Source organism: Brassica oleracea, chromosome C3, assembly GCF_000695525.1.
Source record: "Brassica oleracea var. oleracea cultivar TO1000 chromosome C3, BOL, whole genome shotgun sequence".
Taxonomy (NCBI): Eukaryota; Viridiplantae; Streptophyta; class Magnoliopsida; order Brassicales; family Brassicaceae; genus Brassica; species Brassica oleracea.
In genome coordinates this window covers 11,302,542-11,318,236 of record NC_027750.1, presented here as the reverse complement: position 1 = coordinate 11,318,236, position 15,695 = coordinate 11,302,542, and the positions used below count along the sequence as shown (strand labels likewise).

Here is a 15,695-nt window from a genome sequence, read left to right as displayed (position 1 = left end):
TCTCTAGTTACATTTTAACCCTCTACTTACTACAAAACTATACCATTCTCCTATGATCTAAGTATTAATTCAAGCCGGTACGTATTGAAATCTTGTTTGAATGTTCTCATGACACCATGTTAAAGACAGTCTTTATTTATATGATACACAAACTGATGCATATTGGACAAAAATGAGAGTTGTATGAGTTAGTTCTACTTGTTTGAAATATTGCTTGATATCTATAAAAATTTGTTGGTCTATGATGGTATCAAAAACGGTTTATGTGAATGATTACTTGGTCGGTGAGAAATGAACCTGTTAGAAGCTTATTCTATTTTTTACTCTAAAATAGAGTAATTCTATAATATAGTTTGAGTTTGATCCAGTGATACTCTATTTTAGAGTAGAAAATAGAGCGATGAACAAAAAAAAACAAGTTACTCTTTATTTGGATAAACTTATTTTTCCACTTTATTATAAAGCGAGAAATAAAGTATTATTGGAGCATTTTTACTCTAAACTCTATTTTAGAGTGAAAAATAGAGTGAGTTGGAGATGCCCTTAAACCGTCTCCAATCAATGTCTATAATTTTCTCTAAAATAAATTTAACTTTATTACAGATATGAGTTTTACTCAAATTTTCCTGTTCTTAGAAGATATAATTAAATATTGTTTTTGTTTATAAATATACATGTAAAAGTAAATTTAATTGTATTTTCTCCTAAAATAATAAAAATATTTATCACAAAATCATACATTGAGGAAAAACTACTTTTATAATAGAGATATTTTAGTTTAAAGAAAATATAAAGTTAGATTAACAAATAGTGGTCATCTCATACCAAAACACAATTTGAAAACAAATAGTGGTCATTTCATACCAAAACACAATTTGAAAATACAAGTAAAAGAAAAAGACATATAGAGAAATTTTGAAAGTAGACCCCCTCAAGTAGTACTCTATCCTCTAAGTTTTCTTCTTTATTTCTCGACTCTCCTCTTTCGATCATCATTCACATGACGCAACCAGATCTTTTTCTCACTTTTTCCTCACTGGGTTATTTTTTTCTCACTTTTATAAAAGAAACAAATACAAAAGATTGCGAGCTGCGTATTCGGCCGCCATCTAAAGCATAACACACAACACAAAGCATGATTGTTGTGTCAGGAGAGAGGGGCACGTCCCCTTTCTCTATCTCTAGCTTGTGAGGCTCTATATAAGAGACATTATCGGACCAGACATTATCTTCATTTTGTTCTCTTTGTCCCTCTACCTTCCATACAAATCTCTCTCCTCTACAAACATATAAACACACTACACTTCTTCCTCACCCTATCGAACACTCTTTCCTTAAGGTAGATCTCTCTCGCTCTCTCTTGATATCTCTCTCTCCTCACGTACAAGCAAGGTGAATATCATTTGCATAACCACCCAACTATTTTTTAGTTCTTTATTTTTGTATAACACAACTTTAAATTGATGGATAAATTTTTTGTTTGTCTTTTTCAAATTTTTTTCTTGTTTCGAAACTTTCTTTTTCTCCTTTTAATTTTCCAATAAAGATCATTTTGGCTCTGTTTTTGCTAGTATACCTGCTTTGTTTTGGTCGGTTTCTTTTTCTGTAAATGTGTTTTGTATTTTCGTTTTCAAACTTCATCATTATACTTACTGCATCATCATAACTTTATTTTTGTTTTCATTTCTTGTGGTGGCTTTATCTTTCCTATCCTCGAAACCAAGAAAAGCATGATTGTTCTTCTGTTTGATCATTGGTTTTTATTCAAAAGAAAAATTGACATTTTTTTTGTTGAAAACAAACTAAATGCGGTCATGGATTTTGCTTAATGTAATTCCACATTAAATGTGTGAACGAGCTCCACAAATCATATCTTTTTCTTTTCTCTTTGACATAAGAGATTTTGTTTGTTTGTTTTTTTAGTTTTGAGAGAGCAAGTTTATCGAAATGGAGAGGCTAAACGCGAAGTTGTACCTGCAAAACTGTTATATAGTAAAGGAGAATGAAAGGTTGAGGAAGAAAGCTGAAATCCTGAATCAGGAGAATCAACAGCTTCTCATTGAACTCAACCAGAAGCTCTCCAAAACCAAGGACCCTAATGAATCAAAGCAAGGAAGCAGCAACCTCTCTTCGTCAAGTTCTGCTTCTGGACAATCCTGATGCAGTAAAACTCTTAGGACAAGTATTGGATTTGGTATACTGAAAAAAATTATTCTGACCCTGCTCAGTTAGAAGAACCCATCTTTTCGTAGTTCCTTTGTATTGGTGTAATGTAAGAAAATAGTCAAAAGTTAGTGGGCAGTAGGAGTATTATTATTATTTGAACTTGTGGGTTCTTCTAAATTATTTCTACTACTAAAAGGACAGAAGCATTGTGTCTCTACTTATCTTCTCAGGGATATTTTACATTTGTTTCCATTCATATACTTATTAATTAGATTTCTTTGTTGCCTTTTCATGTGGGGTTGTTTTTTAGGATATGGTGGATTATGGGACTACGTTGTACTACCTTCTGCTCTTTTCTTAAACAACCAGTATCTTTATTATTTTTATATTCTACATTTTCTTTTCTTTAAGAATTTTGTTCACTGTATAATGTTAGCTATACGAGATTTACTAAGTTTTGATCCGCGTTTTAAAAACGTGAGAAATTTTTTATTTCTAAAACTTTAATTGAAAATAAATATACAAATATGTTAGACGAAAAATTAAGTGTTTGAATTCGGATTCCAATAAAGTTTACGTGTTGGGCCTAGAAAACGGTAAACATCACCAGTGAGTGCTTTAATTTCCTTATATAATGTTTCTTTGGTTTAAGGATGTGTATTAAAAAAAAAATTTGGATCTTTATTTCCTAATATTTATTTTATCATGAGAGTCGGATATATATATTGGTTTGTTTTCTTAGAAATAGTAATTTGAATATTTTTTTTAATAGCTAAAGAAATATGCTATTAATTATGGTACAAATCATCAACCTTATCTCAATAATATATTTGTTAGAATAAACTTAAATAAGATTAGATAAATAGTTAATGTAGGTTAGTAAAAATATATATGTATATAAAGGTTAGTCGGAAATAATGGAATATATATATATATATATTATTTTCAGTGTAATACTCATCCTTTATATAAAAAACAAGAGTATAATAAGAGAGACAAAACCTAACCAAAAACAAAAAGGTGTATAGATCCTATCCTCAATCAAATACAAGTTGGCATGCGTTTGAAGCTCGAGAAGAAAGAACCAACTCTTTTTTCATGTCAACCGTCGGAAACCAGATTGTTGCAGTCTTCAAGTGATTAGCATTTTTTAATATATAAATCACAAGATCTCTTTCTCCTGGTCTTCCCGAGTATCCTGAACACTTGAAAGTTTGTAGACTCGACAAAATACATTCCGGAACAGTACTTGGTTGATTCCAAGTATACAGACCAATAGGGTTATGATATTCCATTTTGAATAGGTCTAGTACTCGTAAGTTAGGTGAATCTTTGAGCAACCGGACAATCACCGCACCCGACGTATGTTGTTCATCGCATGTGCATAGTTGCAGATGTTCAAGCTGGTCGAAGACAAAACCATCACCATACACATCATCTATGCATAACGTCAGACGTTTGACAGAAGTGATTGATCGGATAAACCTATCAATATAAACAGGATTAAAGCTAAGTTCTACATATGCCTCCTCCAGCTTAGGCATACGCTTAATCAAACAGTGGTGATTCTTGTAATTATAGTAGTCAAGTTTGAAGTATTTCAAAGAAGGAGTATTCATCACAAACTCATCTAGATCCTCAAGTATATTGACTGTTAAACGTTGCAACGAGGGGACGATAACAATGAACTTTACCATATTGTCACCTTTGCATCCTTCCACCACTAGATCTTCAAGAACAGGGCAATTAGATAGAAGCCGCTGAAGAGAATCTTCATTCTTGTACTTCACATCTTGAAGCAGAAAAGTTTTCAGACAAGGGAGAGAAACCATACGAGGAACATCCACTAGAAGCCTTCTTCCATTGAGTTTCAAGGACACGAGTGATTTACAAGTATACAAGCTACTTGGCAACATGTTGAGCACCTTATTATTACAACCATGAGAAACCTCCACCTCTCGTAGGTTGCGTGAAACTGCGGTTAGAAGCCATGATCTAATTGTCACGGGTTTGAATTGTGAAGCAAGAAAATCGAGGCTGAAGCTTTCTATAATCGGAGCTCTGTGTAATGGCAGATTCTTGTTAAGAAAACGCCGTTATTGAATCAAAGAACTATATTTCTCAAAGAACGCTTTGTTAAAACTCTCTCAATGCTTTAGAAAACAACTCAAAAAACTAAAGCTCTCAAACTCATAAGATATGCAAACACCCTTGCATCTCTTTATATAACTTTATAATTATCCTAAACTCATTAGGATTAACACAACTCTATTTCCTAATCCTTTAGATAAATTCAAACACAATAGGATTAGGTAGCTTGTACTCTAAGCTATTTCATGCTTATCTCAACAAGATTTGCTGCAGAATATCAACCGTAGGTTTAAAAAGATTCAATGATTTACATATAAATTTTCTAAAGCAAAAAATAAATACTCTAGATTTATGGTTTTCTACAGATAAAAATAAATAAAAAGAAAAAATAAATCTGTAACTTTAAAAAATCTTTAGAAAGCATGATTGGCAAAAATTTAGGCTGTAGAAATAATTTAGGCTGTAAAGAGATCTTACAACACTTCTAAAGCATTCGCCAATCAACCTTTTAGATAAACAATATGTTTTTTATGTTAACGGTGGTTCAATTCTTTTTTATTTTTTTTGGTAAAATGTTAAATTCTTAAGGATGATTATAAATAAATAATATTCAATGATTTATTGGAATGAGTCACCATTTACATGAAAACATGCTTAACATCCCTCAAATGTGCTAGCCGGTACATGTTATTATGTATTTGTTGTTGAATGTATTTTTATTAGCAAATTGTTTCTCCGCTATTCTTTTATATTAACAACTCATTTGTTTTATCTATTGATATATGTAAAAAAAAAAAAAAGTAAACTATTAGATTACAAAATTGAGAACGTATGCACCTAACGTAGATGTTGGATATTTGCCAAAAAATCCATTTAACCTTTGAAGCATAATTATATGTGATAGAACATATTATATAAACTACGGATAACTGTGACTATTGTAAAGAATAAAATTGATAAAATTATACCAAAGATTAAGAAAAAGATGATACAACTGCAGAGTCGAGATATTATCTCTTTTCTTAAATCAAAATACGTCTCGTAATGCGACGGTTCGATAACGTAATGAGTCTCAGGATACAACTGCAAAAAATCTTTTGATTTACGTCACTCTATCAGAAACCTGGTGAAACTAGTTTTGTGTGTACTCTCGGGCTCAAAAAAAAATCAAAAGAGAAATAGGAAAATAATAATATGCGAATTTTTTTATGTATGTTCGAACAGGGGCGAAGCCAGTGCCAAGACTAGGGTGGCACGTGCACTCGTAAATTTATAAATATTTACCGTTTTGTATGTAAAAATACAAAGAAACGAGCTAGATCAGATGGTTAAGTAGTGTTGTGCACCCCTTCAAGTCTCAAGTTCGACTCCCCTTAGTCCTTTATTCTATTTTGCACCCACTGAAAAATTATTCTGGATTTTCCCCTGTGTTCGAATGAATCCAAGAAAGAAGAGAATATACACACCAAACCCAACGTCTTTTTTGCACCCACTGAAAAATTATTCTGGATTTTCCCCTGTGTTCGAATGAATCCAAGAAAGAAGAGAATATACACACCAAACCCAACGTCTTTTTTGCACCCACTGAAAAATTATTCTGGATTTTCCCCTGTGTTCGAATGAATCCAAGAAAGAAGAGAATATACACACCAAACCCAACGTCTTTTTTGCACCCACTGAAAAATTATTCTGGATTTTCCCCTGTGTTCGAATGAATCCAAGAAAGAAGAGAATATACACACCAAACCCAACGTCTTTTTTGCACCCACTGAAAAATTATTCTGGATTTTCCCCTGTGTTCGAATGAATCCAAGAAAGAAGAGAATATACACACCAAACCCAACGTCTTTTTTGCACCCACTGAAAAATTATTCTGGATTTTCCCCTGTGTTCGAATGAATCCAAGAAAGAAGAGAATATACACACCAAACCCAACGTCTTTTTTGCACCCACTGAAAAATTATTCTGGATTTTCCCCTGTGTTCGAATGAATCCAAGAAAGAAGAGAATATACACACCAAACCCAACGTCTTTTTTGCACCCACTGAAAAATTATTCTGGATTTTCCCCTGTGTTCGAATGAATCCAAGAAAGAAGAGAATATACACACCAAACCCAACGTCTTTTTTGCACCCACTGAAAAATTATTCTGGATTTTCCCCTGTGTTCGAATGAATCCAAGAAAGAAGAGAATATACACACCAAACCCAACGTCTTTTTTGCACCCACTGAAAAATTATTCTGGATTTTCCCCTGTGTTCGAATGAATCCAAGAAAGAAGAGAATATACACACCAAACCCAACGTCTTTTTTGCACCCACTGAAAAATTATTCTGGATTTTCCCCTGTGTTCGAATGAATCCAAGAAAGAAGAGAATATACACACCAAACCCAACGTCTTTTTTGCACCCACTGAAAAATTATTCTGGATTTTCCCCTGTGTTCGAATGAATCCAAGAAAGAAGAGAATATACACACCAAACCCAACGTCTTTTTTGCACCCACTGAAAAATTATTCTGGATTTTCCCCTGTGTTCGAATGAATCCAAGAAAGAAGAGAATATACACACCAAACCCAACGTCTTTTTTGCACCCACTGAAAAATTATTCTGGATTTTCCCCTGTGTTCGAATGAATCCAAGAAAGAAGAGAATATACACACCAAACCCAACGTCTTTTTTGCACCCACTGAAAAATTATTCTGGATTTTCCCCTGTGTTCGAATGAATCCAAGAAAGAAGAGAATATACACACCAAACCCAACGTCTTTTTTGCACCCACTGAAAAATTATTCTGGATTTTCCCCTGTGTTCGAATGAATCCAAGAAAGAAGAGAATATACACACCAAACCCAACGTCTTTTTTGCACCCACTGAAAAATTATTCTGGATTTTCCCCTGTGTTCGAATGAATCCAAGAAAGAAGAGAATATACACACCAAACCCAACGTCTTTTTTGCACCCACTGAAAAATTATTCTGGATTTTCCCCTGTGTTCGAATGAATCCAAGAAAGAAGAGAATATACACACCAAACCCAACGTCTTTTTTGCACCCACTGAAAAATTATTCTGGATTTTCCCCTGTGTTCGAATGAATCCAAGAAAGAAGAGAATATACACACCAAACCCAACGTCTTTTTTGCACCCACTGAAAAATTATTCTGGATTTTCCCCTGTGTTCGAATGAATCCAAGAAAGAAGAGAATATACACACCAAACCCAACGTCTTTTTTGCACCCACTGAAAAATTATTCTGGATTTTCCCCTGTGTTCGAATGAATCCAAGAAAGAAGAGAATATACACACCAAACCCAACGTCTTTTTTGCACCCACTGAAAAATTATTCTGGATTTTCCCCTGTGTTCGAATGAATCCAAGAAAGAAGAGAATATACACACCAAACCCAACGTCTTTTTTGCACCCACTGAAAAATTATTCTGGATTTTCCCCTGTGTTCGAATGAATCCAAGAAAGAAGAGAATATACACACCAAACCCAACGTCTTTTTTGCACCCACTGAAAAATTATTCTGGATTTTCCCCTGTGTTCGAATGAATCCAAGAAAGAAGAGAATATACACACCAAACCCAACGTCTTTTTTGCACCCACTGAAAAATTATTCTGGATTTTCCCCTGTGTTCGAATGAATCCAAGAAAGAAGAGAATATACACACCAAACCCAACGTCTTTTTTGCACCCACTGAAAAATTATTCTGGATTTTCCCCTGTGTTCGAATGAATCCAAGAAAGAAGAGAATATACACACCAAACCCAACGTCTTTTTTGCACCCACTGAAAAATTATTCTGGATTTTCCCCTGTGTTCGAATGAATCCAAGAAAGAAGAGAATATACACACCAAACCCAACGTCTTTTTTGCACCCACTGAAAAATTATTCTGGATTTTCCCCTGTGTTCGAATGAATCCAAGAAAGAAGAGAATATACACACCAAACCCAACGTCTTTTTTGCACCCACTGAAAAATTATTCTGGATTTTCCCCTGTGTTCGAATGAATCCAAGAAAGAAGAGAATATACACACCAAACCCAACGTCTTTTTTGCACCCACTGAAAAATTATTCTGGATTTTCCCCTGTGTTCGAATGAATCCAAGAAAGAAGAGAATATACACACCAAACCCAACGTCTTTTTTGCACCCACTGAAAAATTATTCTGGATTTTCCCCTGTGTTCGAATGAATCCAAGAAAGAAGAGAATATACACACCAAACCCAACGTCTTTTTTGCACCCACTGAAAAATTATTCTGGATTTTCCCCGTAACCTCGTGCATTCTGACTCTGAATACTTTCTAGTACTGTAGTCCAGTTTAGGTAACCACATCCAGAGAAGGTCCCATTGTTTGGACAAGATGCTAGTGGAGACAGCAACTTTTGTTGGAAGAAACGATAGTATCTTCACCAATAATTCATCCGGCAGTCGACTGATTTTGTCCATATCGTACAAAATTAAAGTTAAAACCAAAGAACACAAAAAGATTCAAAAACCTAGGGTCCGACTGGTGACCATCCGGGAAACAAGAGGAACGAATAAAAAAGGAATGTACGGGAATAAAATACCAGGAATGAAAAGGAATGATTATTCCTTATCAAATTTGACAAGGAATAATTTTGTTCTTTAATTCTCTACAAAAAAGGGAATGAAAGGGAATGAGAGGAAATTATTATTCCTTGTGAATGGTAATTTTTTTTAGGAACGTTACGGAATGCATGATTCCTCGTCGTTCCCTGGTCACCATTCATACCCCTAGTTTCTTCTCTCTCGCGCACAGTTGCTTCTAGCTGCCTCCTTTCTCTTTATGTTCAGTCTTAGGTCTTAATGGTATATATATATACTAGTGTCGGTCTAACCTACGGGCGGGATGAATATTCGAAATTAATTGAAATAGTTTGAGTAAATAACTATAAATATTTTTATTAATTAAAAAAATAGTTGTTAGATTTTGTACTTGTTTTTCTTTTTTTTTTTGAAGTCTTGCTATTTTGATAATTAGTTAAGTTTTCTTTTTTTCTTTTTCCTTGGGGTGACATTACATCAGTTTTTGCTGAGATTTCATGTTGTACTGTAAGTTATTATTACATAATAACCTATGCGGTGCATTTCATATTTATTGTAATTGATTATTTTTATATAAGTGAGAATTTATTAATATTGTGCATGTTGTGGTTGAGAAGCGAGAATAAATTGATGGATAATAGTTTTAGGTGTTGTTAACTTGTTTTTTTTTTATGTTTTCGTTATGTTTTTTACTTAAAAAAATGTTTATAACAAAATAGTAATGATTACAGAAACATAATAAATATAAGTTAAAATGTTAAAATGTTAAAATGTTAAAATGTTTATAAGTTGCTAAAATCCCATTGAAATTTGTGATTGAAGTTTAATTAATTATAACAAAATAGTAATGATTACAGAAACATAATAAATATAGAAAAATATAATGAACGTAATTCAGTATGATTGTTTAGACTCTGTTGGCGTTCGGGTCGGGTTTTTGGATTTCGGTTCTCTTTTATAACACCTCCTAGGTCCCATTCTAGTAAATTTTCAAGTACGGGTCGGGTTCGGATATAACACATCGGGTTCAGGTCGGTTTTGTATCACATCATAGAACCCATAAAGTAATCATATATCATTCGGATTCAGGTTATATCGGATCGGTTCGGATATACCCGAAATAAAATCTAAAATTTAAAAGTAAAACATAAGAAATATATATTTATTTATATATAATTAAGTATTTAAGGTAGTTATTTAAATTTTACATACTTATTGTTAGATAACATATCAAAATAAATATTAAATTGAATATTTGAAGTATATATTCATGTTTCATATAATTATATTGTATATTATTTTTGGTGTGACCCTGATCAGCTCCATACTAAAGAACATGAAGTCAAAGAGAGAAGGAGCTAGGAAATGGATCTTGACACGACCTGATGAGCTTTATGGAAAGCTAAAAGGCTTGATCCATGAGGTACTGGACCGAGAAAAGGCTATGGGCCTTGATGTGGCCTTTATAAAGCATGGACTGACTTTAAACAATCATGGACAACCTGTGACAACCCTGATTGACAAGGAAATGGATAGGATAAAGCTGGTTAGACAGGAAATGGAATGGGAGATTCAGTCTGATCGAGAAATGGACTGGTCAAACCGACATATGCGAGAATTGAGTTGGAAATGGAAGATTGAGAACCAGAGCAGGAACTGGAACATGATGAGGACCTTTATCATCCAAATGAGCATAAGGAGCAGCTTGGTCGGACCTGGAACAAGATGGATCGAGCCCAAGAAAGAGTTGTTCGAAAAAGGCCTTTATCGGCCCAAAAAGTGGAAGGACAAGCCAGCTTGGTTTATGATTGGCCCAATATGATTATGCACGACCATTATGGTCTATTTTAAGTGTATTTGGTTTTATTATTTATGTAAACTCTAGACAGCCTATCCAGGGCCGTACCAATTTTGGACATTCGGATCGGTTTCTTCGGATATTTTTTCGGATTTTTCGGTTTTTTTCGTTTTTTCGGGTTACCCGTTCGGGTTTGGTTAATAACACTCCGGGTTCGGATATGCTCTGTACCACCTTAAAATATCCATTCAGATATTTTATACATTTCGGACCGGATATGGATCGGGTTTTTCGGTTCGGATTCGGTTCAGATATCGGGTTACGGATATTATGCCCAGACAGCTAATTCAGAGCATAATGATTTGATATATCTGAAATTCACAAACTAAAAAATAAAATTGAATGCTTTAAATTATTTGAGACAAACTCTTAATTACGGTGGTTAGGTTTAGAGGATATTTTTATAAATTAATGAATGAAAGCTTTCACGATCCATAATGCCTTTCTGAATCAAAGAAATCACATAACATGTTTAATCCTCATGTTTAATATATTTTTCAGTGACTTTTCTCTAATTAGTCGACAGTGGAAACCAATTAGAACTGGATTTCATACACTTGACCTAACATAACGGTTGCAGATCTTAGTACTAATCAGGGATCAATCAATCAGTCTTAATTTAGTGAAGCTGTATATGGGGTTGTTTTGAACAAATAATAGAGAACTTTTTTCAATATCAAGTTAGATGAACAGTGTAACCTTTTCAACAGAGAATCAAATTATTTGTGTCCAACACTACAAACATATTATTAAGGTGATCCACAAAGAAAGATAGCAACCGAGAAGAAGCCTGGAGTTCATCTTGTCCCACTGTTTTGAGCATCTGCAATCAGACAAAAACTTTTTATTGTAAGAGATCTGATACAAACTACATTCTAGTACAGACGCAGAGGCGATGATTGATTGCATGTAACAAAACAAAACATTCTTGCGAACAAAACATTCTTGCATGTATTATTCACAGTGACCTCTCACCTTTCAAACCAAAAGGAAAACAATACGTGTTTTCGTAAATAATAAATAAATAACTTTATATTCTTTTCTTAAATCTAACAAAACTAATTAAGCTTCTCTAAATACATTGACCAAAAAACAAAACTATACTTCTGAAATACAGGTGTATACGTCCAGATATTTACATAGTTATTTAGTAGAGACGCTACTCGCCGAAGGGCTCCAGCACCATGCAAATTATTGCATCGCCCACACGCAAAAGCAGAGGCAGTGCGCTGCAACTTTTTACTGCATTTAGAGCATGCAGCATAACACCAACCCTTATCTGTGTCAAGGCGAACAACCCTCCCAATGCGTAGGAAGTCAATTTCCTGCATTATGGAAATAAGGTTCACATGCAACGTCACATCCTAAAATCCATTATTTTTATTTTTTTTAAACAACACTGCCAGACACGTTACCTGCGATGCAGCATTGACGACAGCAGCGTTGAGCTCAGCCATTGTCATTGTCTCAACCTTCGCATATGATCTTAGCAGTGGGGCGGCTGATGGTAGACCAGTGCCCCTGGCGACCAACCTACGCACCATAGAATGGTTAGGCAGCCTAATAGTGTCAATGCACATATACACATTTAATAAACGAATAACATACTGGTAGAATCGGACTTCCCCTGCATACGTCTTCTTATCAAAATACACATGCGACGTTGCATTGAGGAACAAACGGCCTGCATAATGCACGAAATTTATAAAAATTTGAATGTTATGTCATTAAATACTACCTATGATCTGGAACATCTCGGTACCTCCAACCAACTTTGGGTTTATGCTAGTAGCAACAATGACCTTCGGATCAACACACATGGCTTCAAGCTCTTTGTGAAAAGAAACAACCTGGGAGCCAAATAAGCTAAGGTGACAGTTTCATCACTGCGCATATCCAGAATAGCATTTGTTAGAAAAAAAAATAATAATTAAAAAATAAAAACCGGACACTACATACGTACGTATATATAGACAATCAAGGTTAATGACAGTTACCTATCCAGTTTTATAGTCACCATTCTTTTCTTCCGGAGGATCACTAACAGTACTTTGCACACCAATGATTTCTCCTGTGATGTCTACGGAAAGTTTGAGAGTGGTATCAGTATGTTATATAGATAACCATTCATAATCTTTAATAAATGAAGCTCAACTAATTAAAAAGATTGTTTCGATTAGCTCAGAATACCTGGTAATGAGTGTTTATGTTAGCTAAATCGTACATTACGGAACCGGAAACCTTATTCAGGCGAGAGATCGGCTCGGTTAGATCTTCAAAAGAGGTCGACTCGAGCAACCCTTATGGTCGATTTACAGAAGTTCACCCGAAAATAAATATTAGAGCAAATTAACAGAAAATCAAAATCAATGATGATTATCAAGATGAGTTTCACAGGAAACCACTATCAACCCTAATAATAAATAAGGTTCACCGGAAAATAATAAGTAAGGATCTGGAAAGAATACTTTCATTAACGTCCACCATCAGCATATCAAGCCACATGAGCGCTTGACATTCCTGGCTTTCCAGAATCGCAGCAGAACACTTGACTGCATACCCGAAAAAAACTCGAGTTAGCCATTAAGCAGTGAATCTTTTCACTTTAGTACAATATAAGAGAGTCGAGTAGAAGAGTGAGGAAGAGATTGTGATTTCCAGAAGAAAAATACTGACCTATTCATACCCGACCTCACAGATCCAGCCAACGCAAACAACGCATTGAAGAACTCGTAGTGGGAGTCTTATCGATGGGATTAATCAGAGGTCCGTTTCATGGACGTTGAGGAAGTTCCACAGTCATCGTCGCCGAATAAGGGAGAGAAGGGATGAATCGATTTTTTGACAAAAAATATTAGGGTTAACGTAGACTATAGTTGATTGGGCCGTACACATAAAGGAGAAACAGCCCAAACGACAAAAGAAGAAGGGCTGCGTTCGGTCTATGGATATACGTGTAGTCTCCGCAGCGAACAATTTAATGACCTATCATCCGACGTGTCCTCACCTGGAAATAAAGAACTGTACTTTATATATAAAGATATATATATATATATATATATATATATATATTTATATATATTTAAGTGGAGCTTTAAATTATGTAATAATTGTTTAAGATTTGGGAATATCTGAAATTGGTTGATTGTTGGAATATATCCATATTTGTTTGATTTTGAATATATACAAAATCAGTTAACAGAAACATATGCCGAGCCATCTAGGGAATTTGTATTGGAATATTTTGTTTGTATTATTTTGTTATAAACTAAATATCTATGATAATCCTTTTTTTTTGGGGATTAAATCTATGATAATTTTAAGATTATCAATACTATTCAAAATGAGATTTTAATATGTAACTGATAAGGAAAGTATTGACAATAATGATATAATAATATACCATGAATGGTTAAGTATTGTTAAGTACCATCAAGTCATCAACAATCACGTGAGTCCATGAATTGATTGGTTGGACTGTAAATATATAAAATTTGTTATAGAACGTGTACCTAAACAGCCATTTTCTTCTTTAATTTCCATTAACATTTTTATAAACAAATCGGGTTTGTAACCAGATCTGATCGCCCGATTTATCGGGTTGATTAAATATAATATATAATATATAAAAAGAAAATATGTATCAGTCTTCAAGATCAAAAAAAAAAAAAACATTTTTATAAACAATGTCTGTAAAAAGCAACTTGATAACGGACCACAATCTATTAAAAGAAACAACAAAATAAGACATGATCAGTGGAAACTGGAAAAAAAAAGAAGATCAGAGCTATGAGTGCAGAGTATCAATGCCACAAACAATAGCCAAGCCAACACGGACAATTGTTGGTTCTATCGTTGTACATGAGAGGCTTTGTTAAAGGAAAGAGAAGTGTGACGAATCCAACCACACCGGCTAACGCAGCTGCACTAACCAAACCTGAAGAGAAGAACCCATGAAAGCATCTTTAGCTTTTATTCTTCTGCATTTGCATTTGCATTTGTTCCCAACATTGAAATCTTTTGTATTACCTTTTCCTCGTGGGTGTAGCAGCACAGGCAATCCCATGTAATTGCAGAATATATGAGCAAACAAAGGAGCAGCGAGATGTCCTTAAAAAATATTACACAATGCAGGAACATTATAGTCAAGGCCAGGCCAACATTAGAAGGGGCTAATAGATGTACAGTGCGTGGAATGTACCGGTTCTGATGAAGAGAAACGATGCATATGCACCAAAAACGACTGTGTAGCCAAGCTGAAGACCTGATCAAGCTCAGGAATGATTAGTTTACGCCTGAGACAAAGATTGTTAATATGATTATGGTCAAACGTACCAACAATCAGTGAGGCCTTGATGTAGCTGCGGTTCTGCCTGATGTACATTTCTCTAAAATGATTCAAATGGGCTGCATAAAACATATAATAAACCAAAAATCCAGTAATTTTCATCTCAACTCGAGCTGTAAACCTGTCATTAACAGAGAAGCAAGCAAAGAAAACAAACCTAAGCTAAAGAGAATTGGGCAGAGGAAGATAGCGTAGTAAATCCTAAATCCAGCACACAGAAGCAAAGGTATCATACAGGCCCTGAAAACCAGCTCCTCAGTTAACGGTGCCTGCAATTTACAAGCTGAAACATATCAGAATTCGTCCGATTTAGTAGTAACTTATGCAAGGTTTTATGCAGTTTCGATACAGAGATGGAGAAGAGTTGATTACCACGACCAAATTTCGCCAAAAGTAAACACCAGAAGCACATGTCGTGATGCAAGCAGGGATTGCTTGGACAAAGCTCCTCACTTTAGTAAAGAAACTACATCCTCCACCATTTTCCTTGCATGATTCAAGGAGTAACAACAAGTTCAAGACCAAAGATCCAGCGTAAATGAGCGAGGTCAACAGAAGAGGATACACCACTCCTTGCCACTGGTTCCATATTCACAAATATAGAATCTTTTAAGATGGGATATGTTGTATCAAGCCAAAAAAAAAAAAAAAAAAAC

At 34.5% G+C, this 15,695-nt stretch overlaps 4 protein-coding genes across 10 annotated transcripts in view; 1 reads left to right on the top strand and 3 right to left on the bottom strand.

Annotated features, from left to right (window-relative positions):
• The first annotated feature begins 981 nt into the window (after positions 1-981).
• Positions 982-2,490, top strand: LOC106333308 (protein LITTLE ZIPPER 4-like). 2 transcript variants are annotated; one of them, XM_013771773.1, is made up of 2 exons: positions 982-1,339; positions 1,924-2,490. In XM_013771773.1, exon 2 carries the CDS (start codon positions 1,948-1,950, stop codon positions 2,158-2,160), a length of 213 nt encoding a protein of 70 aa, XP_013627227.1. In that variant the 5' UTR covers positions 982-1,339; positions 1,924-1,947; the 3' UTR covers positions 2,161-2,490. The 2 variants fall into 2 exon arrangements, with proteins under 2 accessions (XP_013627227.1, XP_013627226.1); XM_013771772.1 differs by having other exon boundaries at positions 982-1,392.
• Positions 2,491-3,203: 713 nt separating this feature from the next.
• Positions 3,204-8,713, bottom strand: LOC106333558 (FBD-associated F-box protein At4g10400-like). Of its 3 annotated transcripts, XM_013771993.1 has the most exons (3): positions 8,548-8,713; positions 8,428-8,442; positions 3,204-4,258 (listed from the first exon to the last, which is right to left on the bottom strand). In XM_013771993.1, the coding sequence occupies exons 1-3, from the start codon at positions 8,711-8,713 to the stop codon at positions 3,204-3,206; spliced, it is 1,236 nt and encodes a 411-aa protein (XP_013627447.1). The 3 variants fall into 3 exon arrangements, with proteins under 3 accessions (XP_013627447.1, XP_013627445.1, XP_013627446.1); XM_013771991.1 differs by lacking the exon at positions 8,428-8,442 and having other exon boundaries at positions 8,527-8,713; XM_013771992.1 differs by lacking the exon at positions 8,428-8,442 and having other exon boundaries at positions 8,533-8,713.
• Positions 8,714-11,367: 2,654 nt separating this feature from the next.
• LOC106329571 lies at positions 11,368-13,589 on the bottom strand. 4 transcript variants are annotated; one of them, XM_013768264.1, is made up of 8 exons: positions 13,368-13,588; positions 13,160-13,243; positions 12,882-12,991; positions 12,689-12,771; positions 12,454-12,577; positions 12,107-12,375; positions 11,831-12,016; positions 11,368-11,514 (listed from the first exon to the last, which is right to left on the bottom strand). In XM_013768264.1, the coding sequence occupies exons 5-8, from the start codon at positions 12,509-12,511 to the stop codon at positions 11,395-11,397; spliced, it is 633 nt and encodes a 210-aa protein (XP_013623718.1). In that variant the 5' UTR covers positions 12,512-12,577; positions 12,689-12,771; positions 12,882-12,991; positions 13,160-13,243; positions 13,368-13,588; the 3' UTR covers positions 11,368-11,394. The 4 variants fall into 4 exon arrangements, with proteins under 4 accessions (XP_013623718.1, XP_013623719.1, XP_013623720.1 ...); XM_013768265.1 differs by having other exon boundaries at positions 13,164-13,243; XM_013768267.1 differs by having other exon boundaries at positions 11,369-11,514; positions 12,107-12,224; positions 12,300-12,375; positions 12,882-13,243; positions 13,368-13,584.
• Positions 13,590-14,347: 758 nt separating this feature from the next.
• The window catches only part of LOC106331957 (CAAX prenyl protease 2), a 2,024-nt gene continuing 676 nt past the window's right edge, over positions 14,348-15,695 (bottom strand). The window contains exons 3-8 of the mRNA XM_013770400.1: positions 15,412-15,618; positions 15,197-15,308; positions 15,027-15,098; positions 14,893-14,955; positions 14,721-14,801; positions 14,348-14,628 (exon numbers count right to left, since the gene is read on the bottom strand). Of these exons, the coding sequence (XP_013625854.1) occupies positions 14,495-14,628; positions 14,721-14,801; positions 14,893-14,955; positions 15,027-15,098; positions 15,197-15,308; positions 15,412-15,618 (669 nt within the window). The 3' untranslated portion in view covers positions 14,348-14,494. The remainder of the gene's footprint in view (positions 14,629-14,720; positions 14,802-14,892; positions 14,956-15,026; positions 15,099-15,196; positions 15,309-15,411; positions 15,619-15,695) is intronic.

Excerpts from the sequence above, each read along its gene's own strand:
- LOC106333308 (XM_013771773.1), top strand. The coding sequence starts at position 1,948 with ATGGAGAGGCTAAACGCGAAGTTGTACCTGCAAAACTGTTATATAGTA.
- LOC106333558 (XM_013771991.1), bottom strand. The coding sequence starts at position 8,713 with ATGGACAAAATCAGTCGACTGCCGGATGAATTATTGGTGAAGATACTA. Across the intron at positions 4,259-8,526 it reads CACGAGGTTACGGGGAAAAT|GTTTTCTTAACAAGAATCTG; the intron begins CCAGAATAATTT and ends TTCAATAACGGC.
- LOC106329571 (XM_013768266.1), bottom strand. The coding sequence starts at position 12,511 with ATGTGTGTTGATCCGAAGGTCATTGTTGCTACTAGCATAAACCCAAAG. Across the intron at positions 12,376-12,453 it reads AAACCCAAAGTTGGTTGGAG|GCCGTTTGTTCCTCAATGCA; the intron begins GTACCGAGATGT and ends TGCATTATGCAG. Across the intron at positions 11,515-11,830 it reads CGTCTCTACTAAATAACTAT|ATGCTCAAAACAGTGGGACA; the intron begins GTAAATATCTGG and ends GTCTGATTGCAG.